The sequence below is a fragment of the Hypanus sabinus genome, chromosome 23 (assembly GCF_030144855.1).
Source record: "Hypanus sabinus isolate sHypSab1 chromosome 23, sHypSab1.hap1, whole genome shotgun sequence".
Taxonomy (NCBI): domain Eukaryota; kingdom Metazoa; phylum Chordata; class Chondrichthyes; order Myliobatiformes; family Dasyatidae; genus Hypanus; species Hypanus sabinus.
In genome coordinates this window covers 4,517,053-4,541,872 of record NC_082728.1, presented here as the reverse complement: position 1 = coordinate 4,541,872, position 24,820 = coordinate 4,517,053, and the positions used below count along the sequence as shown (strand labels likewise).

General features: G+C 47.5%; 2 protein-coding genes across 3 annotated transcripts in view; both read right to left on the bottom strand.

Annotated features, from left to right (window-relative positions):
- ca10a (carbonic anhydrase Xa) overlaps positions 1–24,820 on the bottom strand; it is a 269,702-nt gene that overhangs the window by 232,863 nt on the left and 12,019 nt on the right. The window lies entirely within an intron of this gene.
- On the bottom strand, positions 788–4,452 carry LOC132379887 (uncharacterized). Its single transcript, XM_059948185.1, has 2 exons — positions 2,304–4,452; positions 788–1,009 (listed from the first exon to the last, which is right to left on the bottom strand). The coding sequence occupies exons 1-2, from the start codon at positions 3,214–3,216 to the stop codon at positions 840–842; spliced, it is 1,083 nt and encodes a 360-aa protein (XP_059804168.1). The 5' UTR covers positions 3,217–4,452; the 3' UTR covers positions 788–839.

Here is a 24,820-nt window from a genome sequence, read left to right as displayed (position 1 = left end):
GCTTTTTACACCAGGGAGAGGTTGAGATTTGTACACCAGAGAGAGGGTGAGATTTGTACTCCAGAGAGAGGGTGAGATTTGTGCAGCAGAGAGAGGGTGGGATTTGTACATGAGAGAGAGAGTGGGATTTGTACACCAGAGAGTGGGTGGGATTTGTATGCCAGAGAGGGTGGGATTTATACACCAGAGAGAGTGGGATTTGTACAACAGAGAGGTGAGGTTTGTACACCAGAGAGAGGGTGGGAGTTATACATGAGAGAGAGTGAAGGTTTGTACAGCAGAGTGAGAGAGAGATTTGTACACCAGAGAGAGAGTGAGATTTGTACACCAGAAACAGTGAGATTTGTACCCCAGCGAGAGGGTGGGATTTGTACACGAGAGACAGTGTGGGATTTGTACACCAGAGAGAGGGCGGGATTTGCACACCAGAGAGAGACTGGGATTTAAACACCAGAGCGAGTGAGATTTGTGCACCAGAAAGACAGAGAGAGCATTGTACACCAGAGAGTGAGTGGGCTTTGTACACCAGAGAGAGTGAGCTTTGTGCACCAGAGGGTCAGAATGGTACGTCAGAGAGAGAGAGAGAGGGATTTGTACACGAGAGACAGGGTGGGATTTGTACACCACAGGGAGAGTGGGATTTGTACACCACAGAGAGGGTGGGATTTGTACACCAGAGAGAGAGAGATTTGTACACCACAGAGAGAGAGAGTGAGATTTGTACACCAGAATGAGTGAGATTTGTATACCAGCGAGAGGGTGGGATTTGTACACCAGAGAGAGTGTGGGATTTGTACACCAGAGAGTGTGAGATTTGCACACCAGAGAGAGGGTGGGAGTTATACATCAGAGAGAGAGTGAAGGTTTGTACACCAGAGTGAGAGAGAGATTTGTACACCAGAGAGAGAGAGAGAGTGAGATTTGTACACCAGCGAGAGGGTGGGATTTGTACACCAGAGGGAGGGTGAGATTTGCACACCAGAGAGAGTGTGGGATTTGTACACCAGAGAGAGTGAGATTTGTACACCAGAGAGAGGGTGGGAGTTATACATCAGAGAGAGAGTGAAGGTTTGTACACCAGAGAGAGAGTGAGATTTGCACACCAGAAACAGTGAGAATTGTACACCAGCGAGAGGGTGGGATTTGTACACCAGAGGGAGGGTGAGATTTGCACACCAGAGAGAGACTGGGATTTAAACACCAGAGCGACTGAGATTTTTACACCAGAGAAAGAGATTGAGCTTTGTACACCAGAGAGAGGGTCAGATTTGTACACCAGCGAGTGGGAGGGATTTGTACACCAGAGAGTGGGTGGGATTTGTATACCAGAGAGAGGGTATGAATTGTACACCAGAGAGAGCGAGGGATTTGTACACTAGAGAGAGACTGGGATTTAAACACCAGAGCGAGTGAGATTTGTGCACCAGAAAGACAGAGAGAGCATTGTACACCAGAGAGTGAGTGGGCTTTGTACACCAGAGAGAGGGTCAGAATTGTACGTCATAGAGAGAGAAAGGGATTTGTACACGAGAGACAGGGTGGGATTTGTACACCACAGGGAGGGTGGGATTTGAACACCACAGAGAGGGTGGGATTTGTACACCAGAGAGAGAGATTAGTACACCACAGAGAGAGAGTGTGAGATTTGTACACCAGAAAGAGTGAGATTTGTACACCAGCGAGAGGGTGGGATTTGTACACCAGAGAGAGGGTATGAATTGTACACCAGAGAGAGTGAGGGATTTGTATGCCAGAGAGAGGGTATGAATTGTACACCAGAGAGAGCGAGGGATTTGTACACTAGAGAGAGACTGGGATTTAAACACCAGAGCGAGTGAGATTTGTGCTCCAGAAAGAGAGAGAGAGCCTTGTACATCAGAGAGTGAGTGGGCTTTGTACACCAGAGAGAGTGAGCTTTGTGCACCAGAGAGAGGGTCAGAATTGTACACCAGAGAGAGACAGAGGGACTTGTACACGAGAGACAGGGTGGGATTTGTACATCACAGAGAGGGTGGGATTTGTACACCAGAGAGAGAGAGCTTTGTGCACCAGAGAAAGGGTCAGAATTGTATGTCAGAGAGAGAGAGAAGGATTTGTAAACGAGAGACAGGGTGGGATTTGTACACCACAGAGAGGGTGGGATTTGTACACCACAGAGAGGGTGGGATTTGTACACCAGAGGGAGGGTGAGATTTGTACACCAGAGAGAGGGTGGGATTTGTACACCAGAGAGAGTGAGATTTGTACACCAGAGAGAGGGTGGGAGTTATACATCAGAGAGAGAGTGAAGGTTTGTACACCAGTGAGAGAGAGATTTGTACACCAGAGAGAGAGAGTGAGATTTGTACACCAGAAACAGTGAGATTTGTACACCAGAGAGAGTGTGGGATTTGTACACCAGAGAGAGGGCGGGATTTGTACACCAGAGAGAGACTGGGATTTAAACACCAGAGCGACTGAGATTTTTACACCAGAGAAAGAGATTGAGCTTTGTACACCAGAGAGAGGGTCTGATTTGTACACCAGAGTGAGGGTGAGATTTGTATACCAGAGAGAGGGTATGAATTGTACACCAGAGAGAGCGAGGGATTTGTACACTAGAGAGAGACTGGGATTTAAACACCAGAGCGAGTGAGATTTGTGCACCAGAAAGAGAGAGAGAGCCTCGTCCATCAGAGAGTGAGTGGGCTTTGTACACCGGAGAGAGTGAGCTTTGTGCACCAGAGAGAGAGAGAGGGATTTGTACATGAGAGAGAGGGTGGGATTTGTACACCACAGAGTGGGTGGGATTTGTACACGAGAGAGAGGGTGGGATTTGTACACCAGAGACAGAGAGTGAGATTTGTATACCAGAGTGGGTGGGATTTGTACACCAGAGAGAGAGAGTGAGATTTGTATACCAGAGTGGGTGGGATTTGTACACCAGAGAGAAGGTGGGATTTGTACACTGTGAGGGTGAGATTTGTACACTAGAGAGTGAGAGAGTGGGACTTGTACATGAGAGAGAGGGTGGGATTTGTACACCAGAGAGAGTGTGGGATTTTTACACCAGCTAGAGATTTGTACACCAGAGAGTGAGTGGGATTTGAACACCAGAGAGTGAGTGGGGTTTGGACACCAGAGAGAAGGTGGGATTTGTACACCAGAGAGGGGGTGAGATTTGTGTAGCAGAGAGAGGGAGGGATTTGTACAGCAGAGAGAGTGGGATTTGTACATGTGAGAGAGTGGTATTTATACGCCAGAGATGGTGGGATTTGTACGCTAGAGAGGGTGGGATTTGTACTCCAGAGAGAGTGAGCTATACATCAGAGAGAGAGTGAAGGTTTGTACACCAGAGTGAGAGAGAGATTTGTACTCCAGAGAGAGGGTGGGATTTGTGCAGCAGAGAGAGTGAGATTTGTACACCAGAAAGAGTGAGATTTGTACACCAGCGAGAGGGTGGGATTTGTACACCAGAGGGAGGGTGATATTTGTACACCAGAGACAGTGTGGGATTTGTACACCAGAGAGGGTCAGATTTGTACACCAGAGAGAGAGACTGGGATTTAAACACCAGAGCGACTGAGATTTTTACACCAGAGAAAGAGATTGAGCTTTGTACAGCAGAGAGAGGGTCAGATTTGTACACCAGAGTGAGGGTGAGATTTGTATACCATAGAGAGGGTATGAATTGTACACCAGACAGAGCGAGGGATTTGTACACTAGAGAGAGACTGGGATTTAAACACCAGAGCGAGTGAGATTTGTGCACCAGAAAGAGATAGAGAGCCTTGTCCACCAGAGAGTGAGTGGGCTTTGTACACCAGAGAGAGTGAGCTTTGTGCACCAGAGAGAGGGTCAGAATTGTACACCAGAGAGAGACAGAGGGATTTGTACACGAGAGACAGGGTGGGATTTATACACCACAGAGAGGGTGGGATTTGTACACCAGAGAGAGAGAGTGAGATTTGTACACCAGAAAGAGTGAGATTTGTACACCAGCGTGAGGGTGGGATTTGTACACCAGAGGGAGGGTGAGATTTGTACACCAGAGAGAGTGTGGGATTTGTACACCAGAGAGAGTGAGATTTGTACACCAGACAGTGAGTGGGATTTGAACACCAGAGAGAGTGGGATTTGTACACCACAGAGTGGGTGGGATTTGTACACGAGACAGAGTGAGATTTGTACACGAGAGAGAGCGGGTGTGTTTTGTACACCTGAGAAAGTGGGATTTGTACACCAGAGAGGGTGGGATTTTTACACCAGAGAAGGTGGGATTTGTACACCAGATAGAGGGTGAGATTTGTACACCGCTAGGGAGGGATTTGTACACCAGATAGAGTGAGATTTGTACACCAGAAAGAGAGAGAGAGATTTGTACTCCAGAGAGAGAGGGTGGGAGTTATACATCAGAGAGAGAGTGAGTTTTGTACACCAGAAAGTGAGATTTGTACACCAGCGAGAGGATGGGATTTGTACACCAGCGAGAGGGTGGGATTTGTACACCAGAGAGAGGGTGAGATTTGTACACGAGAGAGTGACAGAGTGGGACGTACATGAGAGAGAGGGTGGGATTTGTACACCAGAGAGAGTGTGGGATTTTTACACCAGATAGAGTGAGAATTGTACACCAGAGAGTGAGTGGGATTTGAACACCAGAGAGTGAGTGGGGTTTGGACACCAGAGAGAGGGAGGGATTTGTACACCAGAGAGGGGGTGAAATTTTGCAGCAGAGAGAGGGTGGGATTTGTACATGAGAGAGAGTGGGATTTATACGCCAGAGATGGTGGGATTTGTACGCTAGAGAGGGTCGGATTTGTACACCAGAGAAAGTTGGATTTGTACACCTGAGTGAGGGTGGGATTTGTACATCAGAGAGAGTGGGATTTGTTCACGAGAGAGAGAGAGGGATTTGTAAAGCAGAGAGAGGATGGGATTTGGACAGCAGAGAGAGTGGGATTTGTACACCATAGAGAGAGTGGGATTTGTACACGAGAGAGAGTGAGATTTGTACACCATAGAGAGGGTGGGATTTGTATACCAGATAGAGGGTGGGATTTGGACTCCAGAGAGAGGGTGGGATTTGTACAGCAGCGAGAGGGTGGGATTTGGACTCCAGAGAGAGGGTGGGATTTGTACAGCAGCGAGAGGGTGGGATTTGTACACCAGAAAGAGGGTGAGATTTGTACAGAGAGAGAGAGGGATTTGTACACCAGAGAGAGTGGGATTTGTTAACTAGAGAGGTAGGGATTTGTACACCTCAGTGAGGGTGGGATTTGTACACCAGAGAGAGTGGGATTTGTACATTAGAGAGAGTGGGATTTGTTAACGAGAGAGAGAGGGATTTGTAAACCAGAGAGAGGGTGGAATCTGTGAACTAGAGGGGGTGGGATTAGTACAGCAGAGAGAGTGGGATTTGTACACCAGAGAGAGTGGGATTTATATACCAGAATGAGGGTGAGATTTGTACACCAGAGAGAGAGGGAGGGATTTGTACACCAGAGAGAGTGGGATTTGTTAACTAGAGAGGTAGGGATTTGTACACCTCAGTGAGGGTGGGATTTGTACACCAGAGAGAGTGGGATTTGTACATTAGAGAGAGTGGGATTTGTTAACGAGAGAGAGAGGGATTTGTAAACCAGAGAGAGGGTGGAATCTGTTTACTAGAGGGGGTGGGATTAGTACAGCAGAGAGAGTGGGATTTGTACACCAGAGAGAGTGGGATTTATATACCAGAATGAGGGTGAGATTTGTACACCAGAGAGAGAGGGAGGGATTTGTACACCAGAGAGAGTGGGATTTGTTAACCAGAGAGGTAGGGATTTGTACACCTGAGTGAGGGTGGGATTTGTACACCCAGAGTGTGGGATTTGTACATCAGAGAGAGTGGGATTTGTTCACGAGAGAGAGAGGGATTTGTAAACCAGAGAGAGGGTGGGATTTGGACAGCAGAGAGAGTGAGATTTGTACACCAGATAGAGAGTGGGATTTGGACTCCAGAGAGAGGGTGGGATTTGGACTCCAGAGAGAGGGTGGGATTTGGACTCCAGAGAGAGGGTGGGATTTGGACTCCAGAGAGAGGGTGGGATTTGGACTCCAGAGAGAGGGTGGGATTTGTATACCAGAATGAGGGTGAGATTTGTACACCAGTGAGAGAGAGTGAGATTTGTATACCAGAGAGAAACTGGGATTTAAACACCAGAGCGAGTGAGATTTGTACACCAGAGAGAGGGTGAGAGATCAAGACGTCCACTATTCAATGTATAAACCTGAAAAGCATTCAATTAGATTCCAACCTCAAGTACAATCCCAGGTGTTCAATATATAAATCCCCAAAACCTTTGATAGATTGCGGCCTGTAACTGACTCCCAGGGATGTTATTTTATGTATAAACTATCCTAACCCATCAATATTTTCCCAACCTGTTCCTCACTCTTCGAGATCTGCTGTTCTACATATAACTCTCCAGAAGCATCTATCGCAGTTTCACCATGTGTCTTGCTCCCACCATTCTGATAAGGTAATGCCTTTATTCTAGAAAGGGAGGACGCAGTAAAGTAGAAAAGGGCAGACTGGTAACATCTGTCACTGGGAAGATGTTAGAAACTGTTACAGAGCCTGGGTGACGGGTTGGAGATACGTCTCTACCAAAGGAGGTGTAAGACACTCCATCTCTCTGCCCGCCTGCAGGTCACCCCTGGACAAGTTGTAGCACCTGCTTAACCCCCCTCCCCAAACAGGGTCACGTGTCACCATGGCAGCAGGTGATGGATGGTCGTATGAGCAGCCAGTGCAGATCACAAGTCCTGGTTATGCGACCACTGACGCCAGGCAGACAATCTCTGAAGAGTATTGATAATGGCCCACCTGTCTAGTAAAAACACTGCCTGGAAGAAAGCACTGGCAAACAACTTCTACAGAAAAATTTGCCGAAAGCAACCATGATCACTGACATCATACAACACGGCACATGATGATGATGTCATAGGACACAGTAAGTGATGATGATGATGTAAAGGACAGAGATAAGATGACTGCACAAAGTCCAGAGGGCCTGAAAAGCTGAGAGAACACAATTGGCTGAAGGTGACTGTGGAGAGGTGAGAGAGAGAGACAGGGGCAGCACAGTTGTGTAACATTTTACAGTGCCAACGATTGTGATCACAATTCAATTGTGAGCGTGTTATGTTGGTACGTGAGGCATGGTGACACAAGCCCAGCTCGTCCTCGGACAGCGTTGGTTGCGAGCGCAATTTCATTGTTCAGTTCGATGTACTTGTGACAAGTAAAATTTTTCTTTAAGATTTAAAGGGGACCTGAGGATCAACCTTTTCTCTCAGCGTGTGGGCGGGATATGGAATGAAGTGCGAAAGGAGGTGGTTGAGGCAAGTAGAATAACCATGTTGAAAAGGTACTCGGACAGGTAGACGGGTAGGAAAGGGTTATGGCGATATGGGCCAACGGCACCAGTCAGCAAGGACTCGTTTCTGATCCCTGACCCTGTAAGTCTAATTGAGAGTCGACTCCTGGTTCTAATTTACACAGTTCTGCACTGGGTAACCACTATATTAGGTGCAGGAGTGGTCTCTTCAGCTGTAGCCCTTCCACTTCACCGTTCAACGTGTTGTGCGTTCAGAGATGCTCTGCTGCACACCACTGTTGTAACGTGTGGTTATTTGAGTTACTGTCAGCTTGAACCCGTCTGACCATTCTCCTCTGGCCTCTCTCACTAACAAGGCGTCTTCACCCACAGAACTACCGCTCACTGGATGTTTTTTGTTTCTCGCACCATCCTCTGTAAACTCCGGAGATTGCTATGCATGAAAATCCCAGGAGATCACCCCGTCTGGCATCAACAATCATTCCACAGTCAAAATCACTTAGATCACATTTCTTCCCCATTCTGATGTTTAGAATTGAACCTCTTGACTGTGTCTGCATGCTTTATGCATTGAGTTGTTGTAGGTGATTGGTTGATTAGATACTTGTATCGATGAGCAGGTGTACCTAACCAAGTGCTCTTGAGAGGATAGTGAACCTCCCAAAGTCTCCTTTTAACCCACCTAACCCAAACCCCTTGATTGGAAATCAGTTTGTAATTACCTCCCGAGTTGGTTTCACACGGAGTGCTCATTCCCTGTACCTGGGTAATGAATCGCTGTATGGGATAACCTCAGTGTGGTTAGGCTCCCACTACGAAAGGTTCTGTGCATCCTGTTAACTCTGCCTCCAACCCCCGCTTGTCCAAACATAAACACGCTGCGCGATTATCACAGCACGTTGTTCTTTCCAGAAATCATTACTAAGTGAACGATTTGCTGGCATCTCCAAGGAGATGCGTCCTGCCTGGATTCATCACAGCTTGGTACAGCAACTGCTCTGCGTGTGACCCAGGGATCAGCAGGGAGCTGTGGACCACACTCCCCTCCATGGCCTCTGTCTACATTTCTCGCTGCCTTGTTAAAGCAGCCAGCATCGTCAAAGACCCCTCCCACCCCGGACATTCTCTCTCCTCCCCCCTCTCATCAGGCAGGAGATACAAAAGCCTGAAAGCACGTCCCACCAGGCCCAGAGGCAGCTTTCATACCACTGTTACCAGACTCGTATGATGAAATGGATTCTTGAGCCTCACAGTATACCATGTCATAATCTCTCACTCTCTTGTTTACTGACACTCTGATGGTATCTTGTACACTTACCCTGCTTTCAGCAACACACACTAGATGCTGGAGGAACTCAGCAGGTCAGGCAGCTTCTGTGGAGGGGAATAAACAGTCGATGTCTCAGGCCAAGACCCTTCATCAGAACTGACCTGCTGAGTTCCTCCAGAATTCTGTGTGTTGCTCTGGATTTCCAGCATCTGGTGTGTAAATTCTGCACTGTCATTGTTCTACCTCAATGCACTGAGTAATGATCTGATCTGTGTGAACAGTGTGCAGGACCAGCTTTTCACTGTGACAAAGATAAACCAATTCCAATTCCAAGCTTGAGAGATCCCTTAAAGCAAATCGATCCTGCCTTAGGGCACACTGCGTTCCACCTTCCCAGCTTGCTTCCAGTCACTGGCCTTGAGGGAGGGGTGCAGGCCCGCCGGTTCTGTTCTTTCTGTGAGGAGAGATCTGGGGCCAATGGGAGCTGGGGGTGGTGGGGGGGGAAGGATAGAAAATATAATAAACACAACAGAACAGCCCACACAAAATGCTGGAGGAACTCAGCAGGTCAGGCAGCTTCTGTGGAGAGGAATAAAGTGCTGCCGTTTCGGGTTGAGACCGTTCACCGGTAGTGGAGAGGTCGGGAGCAGAAACTGGAGTAAGAGGGGTAAGTGGCAGGCCATACCTGAGACCAGGTGAGGGGGAAGTGGGGTGGGAAGTTAGAAGCTGGGAGGCGATAGGTGGAAGAGGTAAAGGGCTGAAGAAGAAGGAATCTGATAGGACAGGAGAGTGGACCCTGGGAGAAAAGGAAGGAGGACGGGCTCCAGAGGGAGGTGATGGGCAGGTAAGGAGAAGGGAAGGGCTGAGAGGGGAACCAGCATAGTGAATGGAGAAAGAGGGAGTGGGAGGACGGAGTAATTACTGGAAGTTGGAGATATCAACCTTGGTGTCATCAGGTTGGAGGCTATGCAGATGGAATATGAGGTGTTGATCCTCCAACCTGAGTGTGGCCTCGTTGAGGCAGCAGAAGAGGCCATGGACTGACGTGTCGGAATGGAATTGGGTAACCAAGGCGAGAATCGTAGATGGAAGCCACACTCCTCGAAGATGGTCTCGGCATAGCAACATGTCACCTTTGGGTGATCCCCGTCCAGTTCATGAAAGCTGACATGTCACAGCAGCATCCTGCCACTGGAATTAATGATTTCCAGACAGCTCCTTGGCTGACAGCTTTATTATACCCAATGTTTCTGGCAATGATTACATTGCTGTGTAAAATTGGAGTTGTGCGTGGGGGAAATAACAATATTATTTGCAGTTTCACGCTAATAGACTGCGTCCGGATCACAGCAGCATTGATTTTAACTTGGCTCATGTGTGGCTTCTTTCGTTAAGCATCTGCTTTACCATTGATGACACTGACTGACTGCCCATTTACTGACAGGCATCAGGGGAGACAAATTGGTATGTTTCAACAACACAAGGAATGCCCTCTGAAGGCAAGGTCCAGTGTGTCATTGTAATAGAGCTTGATAGCAAAGAAACAGGCCCTTCAGCCCATCAAATCCATGCCAAACCATTATTCAGCCTCCTCCTGGACTTAAGGCTCCATACCCCTTCCATCCATGCACTCATCCAAACTAATCTTCAATAAGAAAATTGGGTGGTCAGCAGTTTTGAACTACGCTCCTAAACTGTGGAACTCAGTACCTAAAACTGTAAGGGATGCAGACTCCTTTGACACTTTTAAACACCAACTCTAAACCTATTTATTTACCCTGGCCTTTAACTAGAATTTTCTGTCTTTTATTTTCATGTTTGCACTTTATCCCATTGTAAACACTTTGAACTACATCGTCTGTATGAAGAGTGCTTTAGAAATAAATTATTATTTAATAGTATTAAATGGTGAAAATGAACCCACATCCACCACTTCCACTAGCAGCTCAGTCCACACTCACACCACCCTCTGAGTGAAGAGGCTCCCCCTCATGTTCACCTTTCACCCTTAACCCATGACCTCTAGATTTAGTCTCATCTAACCTCAGTGGAAAAAGCCTTGCATTTCCCTTATCTATACCACCCAGTATTTTGTATATCTCCATCAAATCTTCCCTCATTCTCCTGCGCTCCAGGGAATAAAGTCCCAACACTTTTTCTCTTTGGAGTGAAGGAGGATGAGGGATGATAGAGGTTTACAAGATGATTAGAGGCGTAGATCGAGTGGATGGGCAGATACTTTTTCCCAGGGCAGAAGAGGTGAATACGAGTGGGCAGAATTTTAAGGTGACTGGAGAAAGTACAGGGAGGGATATCAGAGGCTGTTTTTTTCACACAGAGTGGTGAGTGTGTGGAATGCTCTGTCAGAGGTGGAGGGAGAGGCAAATAAATTATGGACATTTAAGAAACTCTGAGATGGAAAAATGGAGGGCTATTTGGTGGGGAAGGGTTAGACGGATTAAAAGGTCGGCACAACATTGTGTGCTGGAGGGTCTGTACTGCGCTGCAGAGTTCTACATTCAGCCTTTCTCGGTAACTCAGGTGCCCAAGACCTCGCAACATTCCTGTAAAGTTTAACTGCACTTTTTCAATCTTATCGCTGAAGGGAAAGGGGAATTAAAGGTTTTGGGGGAAAAGCAGATGGCCTACTCCTGCTCCTATTTCTTTGTTTTCATGTTCTAACTTTTCTGTAAACAGGTAACCACCATTGCACGCATACTCCAAATTAGGCCACGCTAATGCTTGTCCCTCAAGAGCAGAATGGAGGCCTGGACATCGGATGTCGTTCACAACCCACCCACATCGCTGGACTGAGTATGGACTACAGGCCTGATCTATACCTGTCCCTAAACCCTAATCTGGCCTCTAACTCCCCACATCCCTGTCCCTAAACCCTAATCTGACCTCTAACTCCCCACATCCCTGTCCCTAACCCAATCTGACCCCTAACTCCCCACATCCTTGTCCCTAAACCCTAATCTGACCTCTCTCTGTCCCTAAACCCTAATCTGGCCTCCAACTCCCCACATCCCTGTCCCTAAACCCTAATATGACCAATAACTCCCCACAACCCTGTCCCTAAACCCTAATCTGACCCCTAACTCCCCACATCCCTGTCCCTAAACCCAAATCTGACCAATAACTCCCCACAATCCTGTCCCTAAACCCTAATCTGACCCCTAACTCCCCACATCCCTGTCCCTAAACCCTAATCTGACCTCAAACTCCCCATATCCCTGTCCCTAAACCCTAATCTGACCTCTAACCCCACAACCCTGTCCCTAAACCCTAATCTGACCTCTAACTCCCCACATCCCTGTCCCTAAACCCTGATCTGACCTCAAACTCCCCATATCCCTGTCCCTAAACCCTAATCTGACCTCTAACCCCACAACCCTGTCCCTAAACCCTAATCTGACCTCTAACTCCCCACAACCCTGTCCCTAAACCCTAATCTGACCTCTAACCCCACAACCCTGTCCCTAAACCCTAATCTGACCTCTAACTCCCCATATCCCTGTCCCTAAACCCTAATCTGACCTCTAACTCCCCACATCCCTGTCTCTAAACCTTAATCTGACCTCAAACTCCCCTCATCCCTGTCCCTAAACCCTAATCTGACCCCTAACTCCCACATCCCCGTCCCTAAACCCTAATCTGACCTCTATCTCCCCACATTCCTGTCCCTAAACCCTAGTCTGACCTCTAACTCCCCACATTCCCGTCCCTAAACCCTAATCTGACCTCTAACTCCCCACATCCCTGTCCCTAAACCCTAATCAGTTACGCATTGTATCTGACGGATACAAATATAGGCAGAAGGGGTTGGCATGGCTCTGCTTTTAAAGAAGAGCATCAAATCAGTAGAAAGGTGTGACATATGATTGGAAGATGTTGAATCCTTGGGGGTTGAGTTAAGAAACTGCAAGGGTAAAAGGACCCTGATGGCAGTTATATTCAGGCCTCCCAACAGGAGCTGGGATGTGGACCACAGATTGCTAGAGGAAACAGAAAAGGCGTGTAAAAAGGGCAATGTTATGATAGTCATGGGAGATTTCAACATGCAGGTAATTTGGGAAAATCAGGTTGGTGATGGATCTCGAGAGAATGAATTTGTTGAATGTCTAAGAGATGGCTTTCTACAGCAGTTTGTCATTGAGCCTACTCGGGGATCAGCTATACTGGATTGGGTGTTATGTAATGAACCAGAGGTGAATGGGGAGCTTAAGGTAAAAGAACCCTTAGGAGGCAGTGATCACAATATGACTGAGTTCAATTTGAAATCTGATCAGAGAGAAAGTAAAGTCTGACATAGCAGTATTTCAGTAGAGTAAAGGAAATTACAATGGGATGAGAGAGGAATTGGCCAAAGTAAATTAGAAGGAGATGTTGACATGATTGACAGCAGAGCAGCAATGGTGTGAGTTTCTGGGAAAAATGAGGAAGGTGCAGGATAGATGTACTCTAAAAACAAAGATATATTCAAATGACAAAATAGTCCAACCGTGGCTGACAGAAGAAGTCAAAGCTAATGTAAAAGCAAAACAGGAGGCATACAACAAAGCAAAAATTAGTGGGAAGACAGAGGATTGGGAAGTTTTTAAAACCCTACAGAGAGCAACTAAAAGAATCATTAGGAGGGACAAGATGAAATATGAAAGCAAGCTAGCAAATGATATCAAAGTGGATAGTAAAAGCTTTTTTCAAGTATGTTAAAAAGTGGGATGAGAGTTGATATAGGACTGCTAGAAAATGAGGCTGGAGAAATAATAATGGGGGAGAAGGAGATGGCAGATGAACTAAGTGAGTATCTTGCATCAATCTTCACTGTGGAAGACACTAGCAGTGTGCCAGGTGTTGAAGACTGTGAGTGAAGAGAAGTGAGTACAGTTACTATTACAAGGAAGAAGGTGTTCAAAAAGCTGAAAGACCTAAAGGTATGGAAGTCACCTGGACCAGATGAACTCACCCTAGCATTCTGAAAGAGGTAATGGTAGAGATTGTGGAGGCATTAGTAATGATCTTTCAAAAATCATTGGAGTCTGGCATGGTGCCAGAGGACTGGAAAATTGCAAACGTCACTCCACTCTTTAAGAAAGGAGGAAGGCAGCAGAAAGGAAATTATAGACCAGTTAGCCTGACCTCAGTGGTTGGGAAGATGTTGGAGCCAATTGTTAAGGATGAGGTTATGGAGTACTTGGTGACACAGGATAAGATAGTACAAGTAAGCATGGCTTCCTTAAAGGAAAATCTTGCCTGACAACCTGTTGGAATTCTTTGAGGAGATTACAAGTAGGATAGATAAAGGGGATGCAGTGGATGCTGTAGGACTTTGACGAGGTGCCACACATGAGGTCAGGGTGTTACAGGAAAATTACTGGCATGATTAGAGCATTGGCTGATTGGTAGGAGGCAGCAAATGGGAATAAAAGGACTCTTCTCTGGTTAGCTGCCAGTGACTAGTAGTGTTCTGCAGGTGTCAGTGTTGGGACCACTTCTTTTTAAGCTGTATATCAATGACTTAGATGATGGGGTAGATGACTTTGCCAAGTTTGCAGATGATATGCAGATTGGTGGAGAGGCAAGTAGTGTTGAGGAAATAGGTAGGCTGCAGAAAGACTTAGTCAGATTAGGAGAATGGGCAAGAAAGTGGCAAATGAAATACAATGTTGGAAAATGCATGGTCATGCACTTTGGTAGAAGAAATGAAAGTGTGGAGTATTTTCTAAGCAAGAAGAAAATTTAAAAATCTGAGGTGCAAAGGGACTTGAGAGTCCTTGTGCATAACACTCTAAAGGTTAAACTGCAGGCTGAGTCGGTGGTGAGGAAGGCAAATGCAATGTTAGCATTTATTTTAAGAGGTCTAGAATACAAGAGCAGGGATGAGATGCTGAGGCTTTATAAGGTACTGGTGAGGCCTCACCTTGAATACTGTGAACACTTTTGGGCTCCTTATCTAAGAAAAGATGTGTTGGCATTGAAGAGGATTCAGAGGAGGTTCACAAGGATGATTCTGGGAATGAAAGGGTTATCGTACAAAGTATGTTTGATGAATTTCGGCCTGTACTTGCTGGAATTCAGAAGGACGGGTGGGGGGGGGGGGGAAAATCTCATCGAATTCTTTCAAATGTTTAAAGGCCCAGACAGAGTGGATATGGCAAGGATGTTTCCCATGCTGGGAGAGTCTAGGACAAGAGGGCACAGCCTCAGGATAGAGGGGCATCCATTTAAAACAGATATGTGGAGAAATTTCTTTAGCCAGAGGGTGGTGAATTTGTGGAATTTGTTACCCAGGCAGCTGTAGAAGCCAGGACGTTGGGTGTATTTAAGGCTGAGATTGATAGGTTCTTGTTTGGACACGGCATCAAAGGTTACGGCGAGTGCGCCTGAGGAGGGGGAGAAAAGGATCAGCCATGATGAAATGCCAGAACAGACTCGATGGGCCAAATGGCCTAATTCTGCTTCTATGTTTTATGGTCTTATGGCCTAATCTGACCTCCAGCTCCCCATATCCTCATCCTTAAACTCTAATCTGACCGCTTCCTCCCCACGTCCATGTGCCTAAACCCTAACCTGACCTTGAACCTTCCACGTCCCTGTCATGGACGACTGTTCACTGGAGTGGATGATACGTACCGAGGTTGTCAGACATACAAAAATGTGTGAAGTTTCACATTAGGAAGCTGTCTGCTCTTGACCTGAATGTGCCTTTCAATATTTGGTCTAATCTACCTTTAAATGGTGTGAACGATTTGAATTCTGTATGCCTTCTGGGGATGTCTATTCCAAGCTTCAATTATTCTCTGAGTGGAAATATATCCCGCACTCTCCTCTGTACACTGGTGGAACTAATCCAACATCACTGTCACTCTTTCTGTGAGAACAGCCATTTACTTTGTGAAACGCTCCACAAGTTGAATGTTTCAATTAAACTGTCCACTCAGGGGTCTGCCCCCTTGTCCAACCATCCCTCTTCTCCCGTGAATTAGTGACCCCTTTTCCCGTAACGAGGGTGCCCCTGCCGAGTTCCACAGCAGCTTTCTGGGCAGTAAGGTCATAGAGCAGTCCAGCACAGGAACAGGCCCTTCAGCCCACAATGTTGTGCTGAACCAATTAAATCAGTAATCAAATGGCCAAGTAAACTAATCCCTTCTGCCTACCCTTCCAATCTTTGCACATTCGTCTGCCTGTTTAACTCTCCTGAGCACCTCTGTCATACCTGTGTCCAACACAAACCCAGGCAGCAGAGTCCAGGCACCCACAACTCTCTCTGTAATAAACATTCCCTGCACATCTCCTTTGAATTCACACCCTCTCACCTTACAGGCATGCTCTTGGGGATTAGACATTTCGACCCTGTCTACCCTATCTATGCCTCTCATCTACCTCTGGCACATCTTCCCATTGCTCCGCAGAGAAGAACCACATACAGTGCAGTGCAAAGGCCTTGGGCGCAGATCTATCGATGGGAAGCCCAAGACTTTTACACAGTGCTGTCGGAATTCTGTCTTTTACCGCACTGCTGCCGAATAAAAACAAATTGCATGTCATGTGTGAGTGATGAGAAACCCGATTCTGATCTGGGTCTCTATTGTGGACTGAGAGTGGGAAGGGGTCAGGGAGAGGGGAATCACGGTGGGGAAAAGGGGAAGGGAAAGGGTAGGGAGCAGGAAGCACCAGAGAGACATTCTGAGATGATCAATAAACCAATTGTTTGGAAACAAATGACCTTGCCTGGTGTCTCAGGGTTGGGGTTGTCTGAACCAGTGCAACCCCCCCTCACCCCGTCACTCCTTTTCCTCATCCCTCCTGTGACACTTGATCCTCACCATTCCCAACATCCTTTGCTCCCCCAAATTTACAAACTTGCTCACTGCTCTACGGTGACAAATACAGGTCTGTGCAAAGGTTTTAGGCACCCTAACTACTGGTATATAAATGTGGCTAAGACTTCTACACAGTACTGTAGCTCATACACTCTAATCCAGTTAATACTCCGGTGAACCTCTTCTGCACCCTCTGCAAACCGCCCACGTCCGTCATGTAACGAGTGTAATACCTAGATAACTCTCTTCCTATAACTCAGGCTTCTAATCCAGGTCAGGCAGCACCTAAGGAGGGGAACAAGTAGCTGGGCCAAGGTCTGGCCAACACCTTTCATTGGGACTCACCTTCACAAGTTCTCTTTTGGCTCCTGCCACTTTATCCAGACCGGAGATGTAATGGTGGCCATTTGCATGGGTCTCAGCAGTGCTACCATTGTTGTCGCTGCATTGCTGACTGCATTAGTGCTGCGTCCTGCACCATTCTGAGCTAGGCACCATCGACTTCCACCCATCCCCAGAGCCCTGATGTTCATGTCTAGGAACGTGTCCCTCTCAACCCTCTGGACTCTCAATCTCAGCACCAGCGATATTCCAAGCTCAAGGTACGTACACTCTCAGCGGCCACTTTACTGTGTACTTCTTGTACCTAATGAAGTGACCGCTGAGAGAATGCCCGTGGCCTTCGGCTGCTGTAGCCCGTCCGCTTCAATGTTCAACGTGTTGAGTGTTCAGATACTCAAACCACCTTGTCTGGCACCAACAATCATTCCACAGTCAAAATCACTGAGATTACATTCTTCCCCACTCTGATGTTCGGCCTGAACAACAACTGAACCTCCTGACCGTGTCTGTGTGCTTTATGCATTGAGCTGCTGCCACATGATTGGCTGAGCATTAACGAGCGGGAAAGCAGGTGTATCTAATAAAGTGGCCACTGAGTGTGTGTGATCTCATTAACACACAAAATGTTGAGGGGGGTCAGGCAGTGTCTTTGGGAAGTGGGGGGGGGTGGAATTACCAGGCAATGTTTTCAGCTGAGGCCCCTCTTTAGGACCATACGATACCACATTCATTTACAGGAAGAAGGACGTACAAGGGAATTCATGAAAAACTATACAAAAACAAAAACTGACAGACAAGCCACGTGCAAAAGGAGAGGAATTGTGGAAATAAAATAATACTGAGAGCACGAGTTGTAGAGTCCTTGAATGTGAGTCAGTGGATTGTTGAACCAGTGGTGAATGAAGTTATCCATGCTGGTTCGGGAGCCTGATGCTTGAAGGGTGATATGTACCTGCTGCTGTGAGAAGAGAGCACGGCCTGGAGGGTGGGGCCTTTGCTGATGGAAGCTGTTTTCCTGTGCTAGCACTTTGTGTAAATGTGCTCAGTGGGGAGGAGAGCTTTGCTTTGCCTCTGCTGGTCTGGGCTCGATCCACTACCTTCCGTAGACTTCTCAGTTCCTGAGCACTGGGGTCACAACAACAACCTCTCACTCAACGGCAGCAACACCGCAGAGCTGTACTGACCACGAGGAAGAAGCCAGACGTTCACGAGCCAGTGATCGGGAGGGGACCCGACGTGGACGGGGACAGCAGCTTAGTGTTGCCATATCGGAGGGTCTGTCCTGAACCAGCACACAAATGCCAATACCATCACTCTCACCGCCAGCAGCCTGTGCACCCGCCCTCGTCCTGAGCTCAATCACCAGCTCGTCAGATTTGCTGGCACCATGGGAAAGGCAGGGCGGACTCTGACTGCAGAGGGCTTTTGGACAGCTTGTCAGACACGGGAGACAGCTTGGAGAGGCTCTTGATGAGCTGTGCATTATCTAAGGGTGCTCCAGTGTGAGGCAGAGTTACTGCCTCGGCTCAATTAATTCTGGTAACTGGTGGGTATTTCCAGTTCCCCATCAGTGCTAATTAGCAGAACAGAAAACATACACCAGTCCTGAACCACCCTCCATGTATTATCTGTAGCCCCTTGGAGTTTAGCTATTGTGCTTAATTGCATATTAAATAATGCTAATTATCCTCATAGATATTCATACTTATGCTCAATTAGAAATACTTGTTTGTAAGTCCAAAAAGTTGTGTGTTAAGACATGTGACACATGACCCCCCACCGCTCTCTTCTCACTGCTGCCATCAGGAAGAAGGCACAAGAGTCTTAAGACTCGTACCACCAGGTTCAGGAACAGTTATCACCCCTCAACCATCAGGTCCCACACCACCAGGTTCAGGAACAGTTATCACCCCTCAACCATCAGGTCCCACACCACCAGGTTCAGGAACAGTTATCACCCCTCAACCATCAGGTCCCACACCACCAGGTTCAGGAACAGTTATCACCCCTCAGTCATCAGGACCCAATCACCCCTCAACCATCAGGTCCCACACCACCAGGTTCAGGAACAGTTATCACCCCTCAACCATCAGGTCCCACACCACCAGGTTCAGGAACAGTTATCACCCCTCAACCATCAGGTCCCACACCACCAGGTTCAGGAACAGTTATCACCCCTCAACCATCAGGTCCCACACCACCAGGTTCAGGAACAGTTATCACCCCTCAGTCATCAGGACCCAATCACCCCTCAACCATCAGGTCCCACACCACCAGGTTCAGGAACAGTTATCACCCCTCAACCATCAGGTCCCACACCACCAGGTTCAGGAACAGTTATCACCCCTCAACCATCAGGTCCCACACCACCAGGTTCAGGAACAGTTATCACCCCTCAACCATCAGGTCCCACACCACCAGGTTCAGGAACAGTTATCACCCCTCAACCATCAGGTCCCACACCACCAGGTTCAGGAACAGTTATCACCCATCAACCATCAGGTCCCACACCACCAGGTTCAGGAAGAGTTATCACCCCTGAACCATCAGGTCCCACACCACCAGGTTCAGGAACAGTTATCACCCTTCAGTCATCAGGACCCAATCACCCCTCAACCATCAGGTCCCACACCACCAGGATCAGGAACAGTTATTAAATCATCAACCATCAGGCCCCACACCACCAGGTTCAGGAACAGTTATCACCCCTCAACCATCAGGTCCCACACCACCAGGTTCAGGAACAGTTATCACCCCTCAACCATCAGGACCCACACCACCAGGATCAGGAATAGTTATTAAATCATCAACCATCAGGTCCCACACCACCAGGTTCAGGAACAGTTATCACCCCTCAACCATCAGGTCCCACACCACCAGGTTCAGGAACAGTTATCACCCCTCAACCATCAGGAACCCACACCACCAGGTTCAGGAACAGTTATCACCCCTCAAGCATCAGGCTCTTGAAACAAAGCAGATAACTTTACTCACACCATCTGTTTACACAACCAATGGATTTATTTTCAAGGACTCCATCTTATGTTCTTGATATTTATTGCTTATTTATTTATTCTTATTTTTTTCACTTTTTTCTGCATTTGGACATTTTTTTGTCTTTTACACATTGGTTTCTTGTCCGTGTTGCTGGGTGCGGTCTTTCATTGATTGTTATAATTCTTATATTTTCTGTGTATACAGTGTTTCTTACATTTGCTGCACAGGAAATGAGTCAGGGTTGAATATTGTTGCACCAGTATACTTTGATAATGTACTTTGAAATTTCTACATGGAAACATCGCATCAACAACCAACACAGTCAGAGCATGTGCTAAGGGCAGCCTGTTGAACTCTGAACTTTAACTCATAGAACCCACCTGTACAACTGGCAGTGAGAAAGCATCTCCACCAGAGGGAGTAGCTCTTCCACCTGAGGGAGACATTCACCTGAAGGAGCCCCTTCACCTGAGGGAGATCTTCACCTGAGGGAGATCTTCACCTGAAGGAGCCCCTTCACCTGAGGGAGATCTTCACCTGAAGGAGCCCCTTCACCAGAGGGAGATCTTCACCTGAAGGAGCCCCTTCACCAGAGGGAGATCTTCACCTGAAGGAGCCCCTTCACCTGAGGGAGATCTTCACCTGAGGGAGATCACCTGAAGGAGCCCCTTCACCTGAGGGAGATCTTCACCTGAAGGAGCCCCTTCACCTGAGGGAGATCTTCACCTGAAGGAGCCCCTTCACCAGAGGGAGATCACCTGAGGGAGATCTTCACCTGAAGGAGCCCCTTCACCAGAGGGAGATCTTCACCTGAAGGAGCCCCTTCGCCTGAGGGAGATCTTCACCAGAGTGAGATCTTCACCTGAAGGAGCCCCTTCACCAGAGGGAGATCTTCACCAGAGGGAGATCTTCACCTGAAGGAGCCTCTTCACCAGAGGGAGATCTTCACCTGAAGGAGCCCCTTCACCAGAGGGAGATCTTCACCTGAAGGAGCCTCTTCACCAGAGGGAGATCTTCACCTGAAGGAGCCCCTTTGCCTGAGGGAGATCTTCACCAGAGGGAGATCTTCACCTGAAGGAGCCTCTTCACCAGAGGGAGATCTTCACCTGAAGGAGCCTCTTCACCAGAGGGAGATCTTCACCTGAAGGAGCCTCTTCACCAGAGGGAGATCTTCACCTGAAGGAGCCCCTTTGCCTGAGGGAGATCTTCACCAGAGGGAGATCTTCACCTGAAGGAGCCTCTTCACCAGAGGGAGATCTTCACCTGAAGGAGCCTCTTCACCAGAGGGAGATCTTCACCTGAAGGAGCCCCTTCACCAGAGGGAGATCTTCACCTGAAGGAGCCCCTTCACCAGAGGGAGATCTTCACCTGAAGGAGCCTCTTCACCAGAGGGAGATCTTCACCAGAGGGAGATCTTCACCAGAGGGAGATCTTCACCAGAGGGAGATCTTCACCTGAAGGAGCCCCTTTGCCTGAGGGAGATCTTCACCAGAGGGAGATCTTCACCTGAAGGAGCCCCTTCACCAGAGGGAGGCAGGTCAATCCCACCCACTGCCATAATTTTTATGGGGGCATAATTTGAGGAAAGGATAGGTATGTTGCAAGAGGTAAGTGTCTTACAGATAGTGGTGGGTGTATCAAAATCACTGCCAGAGGTGGTGATACAGGCAGTTACATTAGGGACATTTAAGAAACTCTTAAATAGGCATGAAAGAGAAGAGCTAGGTTGATCTTAGAGTAGGTTGAAGGGTTGGTGCAACATTGGGGCTGAAGGGCCTGTACTGAGCTGTTCTCAGTGGCACTGAGGGCCTCATTAGCCTTTATTCTCATGGAATAAAGAAACAATAAAGAAAGGAGGAGCTTCTTGATAAATAAACATCATAGAGCAGAGGGACATATTCTGATTTGCAGAGGGATGCTACAGCTATACACAGTGATATTAATGTAAGGCACTGGACTGCATATTGGAATATATTGGAATATATTATACTATTAACATTATCCAGTGGAGTGTTACTAGGATATATTATTGCATTCATATTAAGCAGTGGAATGTTAGGGAAACATATTTTTACATCAATATCAGTTGGAGGGTATTTCTGGGATTAATATCAGAATCTGCAGATGCTGGAAACCCAAGTAACACAAAATGCTGGAGGAACTCAGCAGGCCAGGCAGTGTCTATGGACAGAGTAACACACAAAAGATGCTGGAGGAACTCAGCAGGTCAGACAGCGTCTATGGTCAGAGTAACACACACAAAATGCTGGAGGAACTCAGCAGGTCAGACAGCGTCTATGGTCAGAGTAACACACACAAAATGCTGGAGGAACTCAGCAGGCTAGGCAGCATCTCTGGACATGAGAAAAAGCCTTCCTCCAGGACCATTGGGAAGGAAGATGGGAGACAGCAGAATAGGAAGGTGTGGGAAGGGGAAGGAGGATGGCTAGAAGACGATAGGTGAAGCAGGTTGGGGGGGTAAAGGGCTGGAGAGGAAGGAATCTGACAGAAGAGGAGAGCGGACCACGGGAGAGGGGGCAGGTGAGGGGCAGACGTAAGAGCCTGTAGTGGGGAATGGAAGAAGAGGGAGGTGGGGGAGATTATTGGAAGGAGAAGCTGACGTCCATGCCATCAGGTTGGAGGCTGCTCAGAGTGGTTTCATCGTGGCAAAAGAGGCAATGTGGGAATGGGAATGGGGAAAGGAGTTGAAATGGCTGGACACCGGGAAGTTCTGCTTTTGCCAGAGGTTTCCATCCGATGATCAGTCAGATGGTGTTTGATCTGTTACTGTACCTTGTTAGATTAGCATCAAGTGGTGGATGTTACTGGAGTATCAGAGAGTGGAGAACTACCCTTGCTCCCCCAGCTAAGAGCTTCAGAAAGAGGATGTGGGGAGGGGGAGGGTGGTGTACATGGTCACTGGGCTAACATAGACTAATAACTCTCTCTTGTATGGTAATATTATAATACACCCCAGTAACACCCAACATCTTCCATTGCTATAATTTATGATATAATGGTAATATACGGGAAAACTCAGCAGATCAGGCAGCATCCGTGGGAATGATTTCAGAGTTGATATTTCAGGCCGAGACCTTCCCAAAGCCTTCCCCATGAGCTGGGTTTAGCTGCAAGGTAGCAGAGGACAATATCAGAGCTCTCCTTCTCCTGATGAGCTGCCAATCACGGCTGACGAGTCCCCTCTGCACAAAACGACTGGGTTTAAGGCGGCAGTTACCTGCCTTTGCCCCTTTTCCTGACTCTGATGCAGTTAGTAGCTAAGCCACATGTGAAGGCCAGGAGATGGAATTGGTTGTCAGAGGCTATTTGAGATGCACACCATTGGGGACATTTAATAGGTAGTGGGAGCTTATCCCAATTACCAGCCCACAGTCTTAGCAACCTTAAGGAACCTTTAAGAACTTACTGAAATACATAATTATATTAATATCCAGTGATGAGTGTAATAGAAATATTATGGAATTAATATGAGACATGTGTGCTACGATACATTTTTATAGTAAAGTGCAATTGGAGTTGTCACTAAGATATATCATTATATTAATGATGCTCACCACTGCAACAGATTGCTATATTTATATAAGAGGGTGTTATTCTAAAGCATTTTACTATTAATAGGCAGTAAGAAGTTAAAGATGTTTGCCATGCTGAAAGCGAGGCCGGTGGGCAGGGGCTTCAAGCCAGGCTGAAACACAGAGGAATGAGGCCTTCTCTACCCAGAACTTTGTTGCCAAACGTGCAGCTGCTGCAGAACAAAACTGAGGGTAAGATTGTTGTCTGAGAGGGGAACTGTGAGGTGGTTGTGTTCTGTGCCTGAGTGAGAGTTGGCTTTCTCCCAGACACAGCCATCAGACCTGGTTACAGAATGGGCTGTTCGGAAAAGGAAAAGATGGGCGTGTGCGTTTCAGGATAAACTCCTGGCGATGCTCCGATGTGGTGGTTTTCCCTCAACCTTGAACGTCTAACGATCAAACCCCAACCGTTCTATTTGCCAAGAGTGATCCTGATCACAGTTTACATGCCACCAGCGGCCAACTATAATCGAGTGAGGTGCTGCGTGATTCCGTCACCAAATAGTCTATCCCGACGTATTTCATATCATAGCCGGGGGCTTCGATAAGGCTTGTTTGAAGAGAGTTACCAACAGCATATAACCTGCAGCGCTAGAGTTAACTTCTCGCTTCAGCAATCTGCTTCAAGCCAGTTTCAGTTACACAGGTACCGAAGAACGTGGTGACCTATCTCAATGACTATCCTCCAGGGACACTGACATCCACAGTGAGACTTTGGTGGTGAAACATATCAATTCCTGCCTGAGAAATAACTTGGGTCCACTTCAATTTGCTTACTGGCACAACAGGTCCACAGCAGATGCCATCTCATTGGCTCCTCACTCAACCCTGGAACATCTGGACAACAAAGGAGTGCACATCAGGATGCGCTTCATCAACTACAGCTTGACATTCAATACCACATCCCCTCAAAACTAATCAATAAGCTCCAAGAACTTGGCCTCAATACCTCCCTGTGCAATTGGATCTTCCATTTCCTCATTTGCCGACCCCAGTCAGTTCAGATTGGCAAACACATCTCCTCACAATCTCCATCAGCTCAGAAGCACCAAAGGGCTGTGTGTGTTGTCCCCTGCTTTATCTACTTTACAATTGGGACTGTGAGGTTAAGCACAACTCCAATGTCACATTCAAGTTTGCTGATGACACCACTGTCAGAGGCCGAATCAAAGGCGGTGATGAATCAGCACACAGGAGGGAGATTGAAAATCTGGCTGAGTGGTGCCACAATAACAACCTCTCACTCAATGTCAGCAAGACCGAGGAGCTGATTATTGACCAGGAGAAGGAAACTGGGGGGTCCACGAGCCAGTCCTCATTCGAGGATCAGAGTGGAGAGGGTCAGCAACTTTCAATTCCTCGGTGGTAACATTACAGAGGAGCTGCCCAGGGCCCAGCACGTAGGTACAATTACAAAGAAAGCACGGC

Bases quoted from the DNA above. Each gene is read 5' to 3' on its own strand.
- LOC132379887 (XM_059948185.1), bottom strand. From the start codon at position 3,216: ATGTACAAATCCCACTCTCTCTGCTGTACAAATCCCTCCCTCTCTCTG. The intron at 1,010-2,303 runs CTGGTGTACAAA...AAATCTCACTCT, and splicing joins GTGTACAAATCTCTCTCTCA to CTCTGGTGTACAAATCCCAC.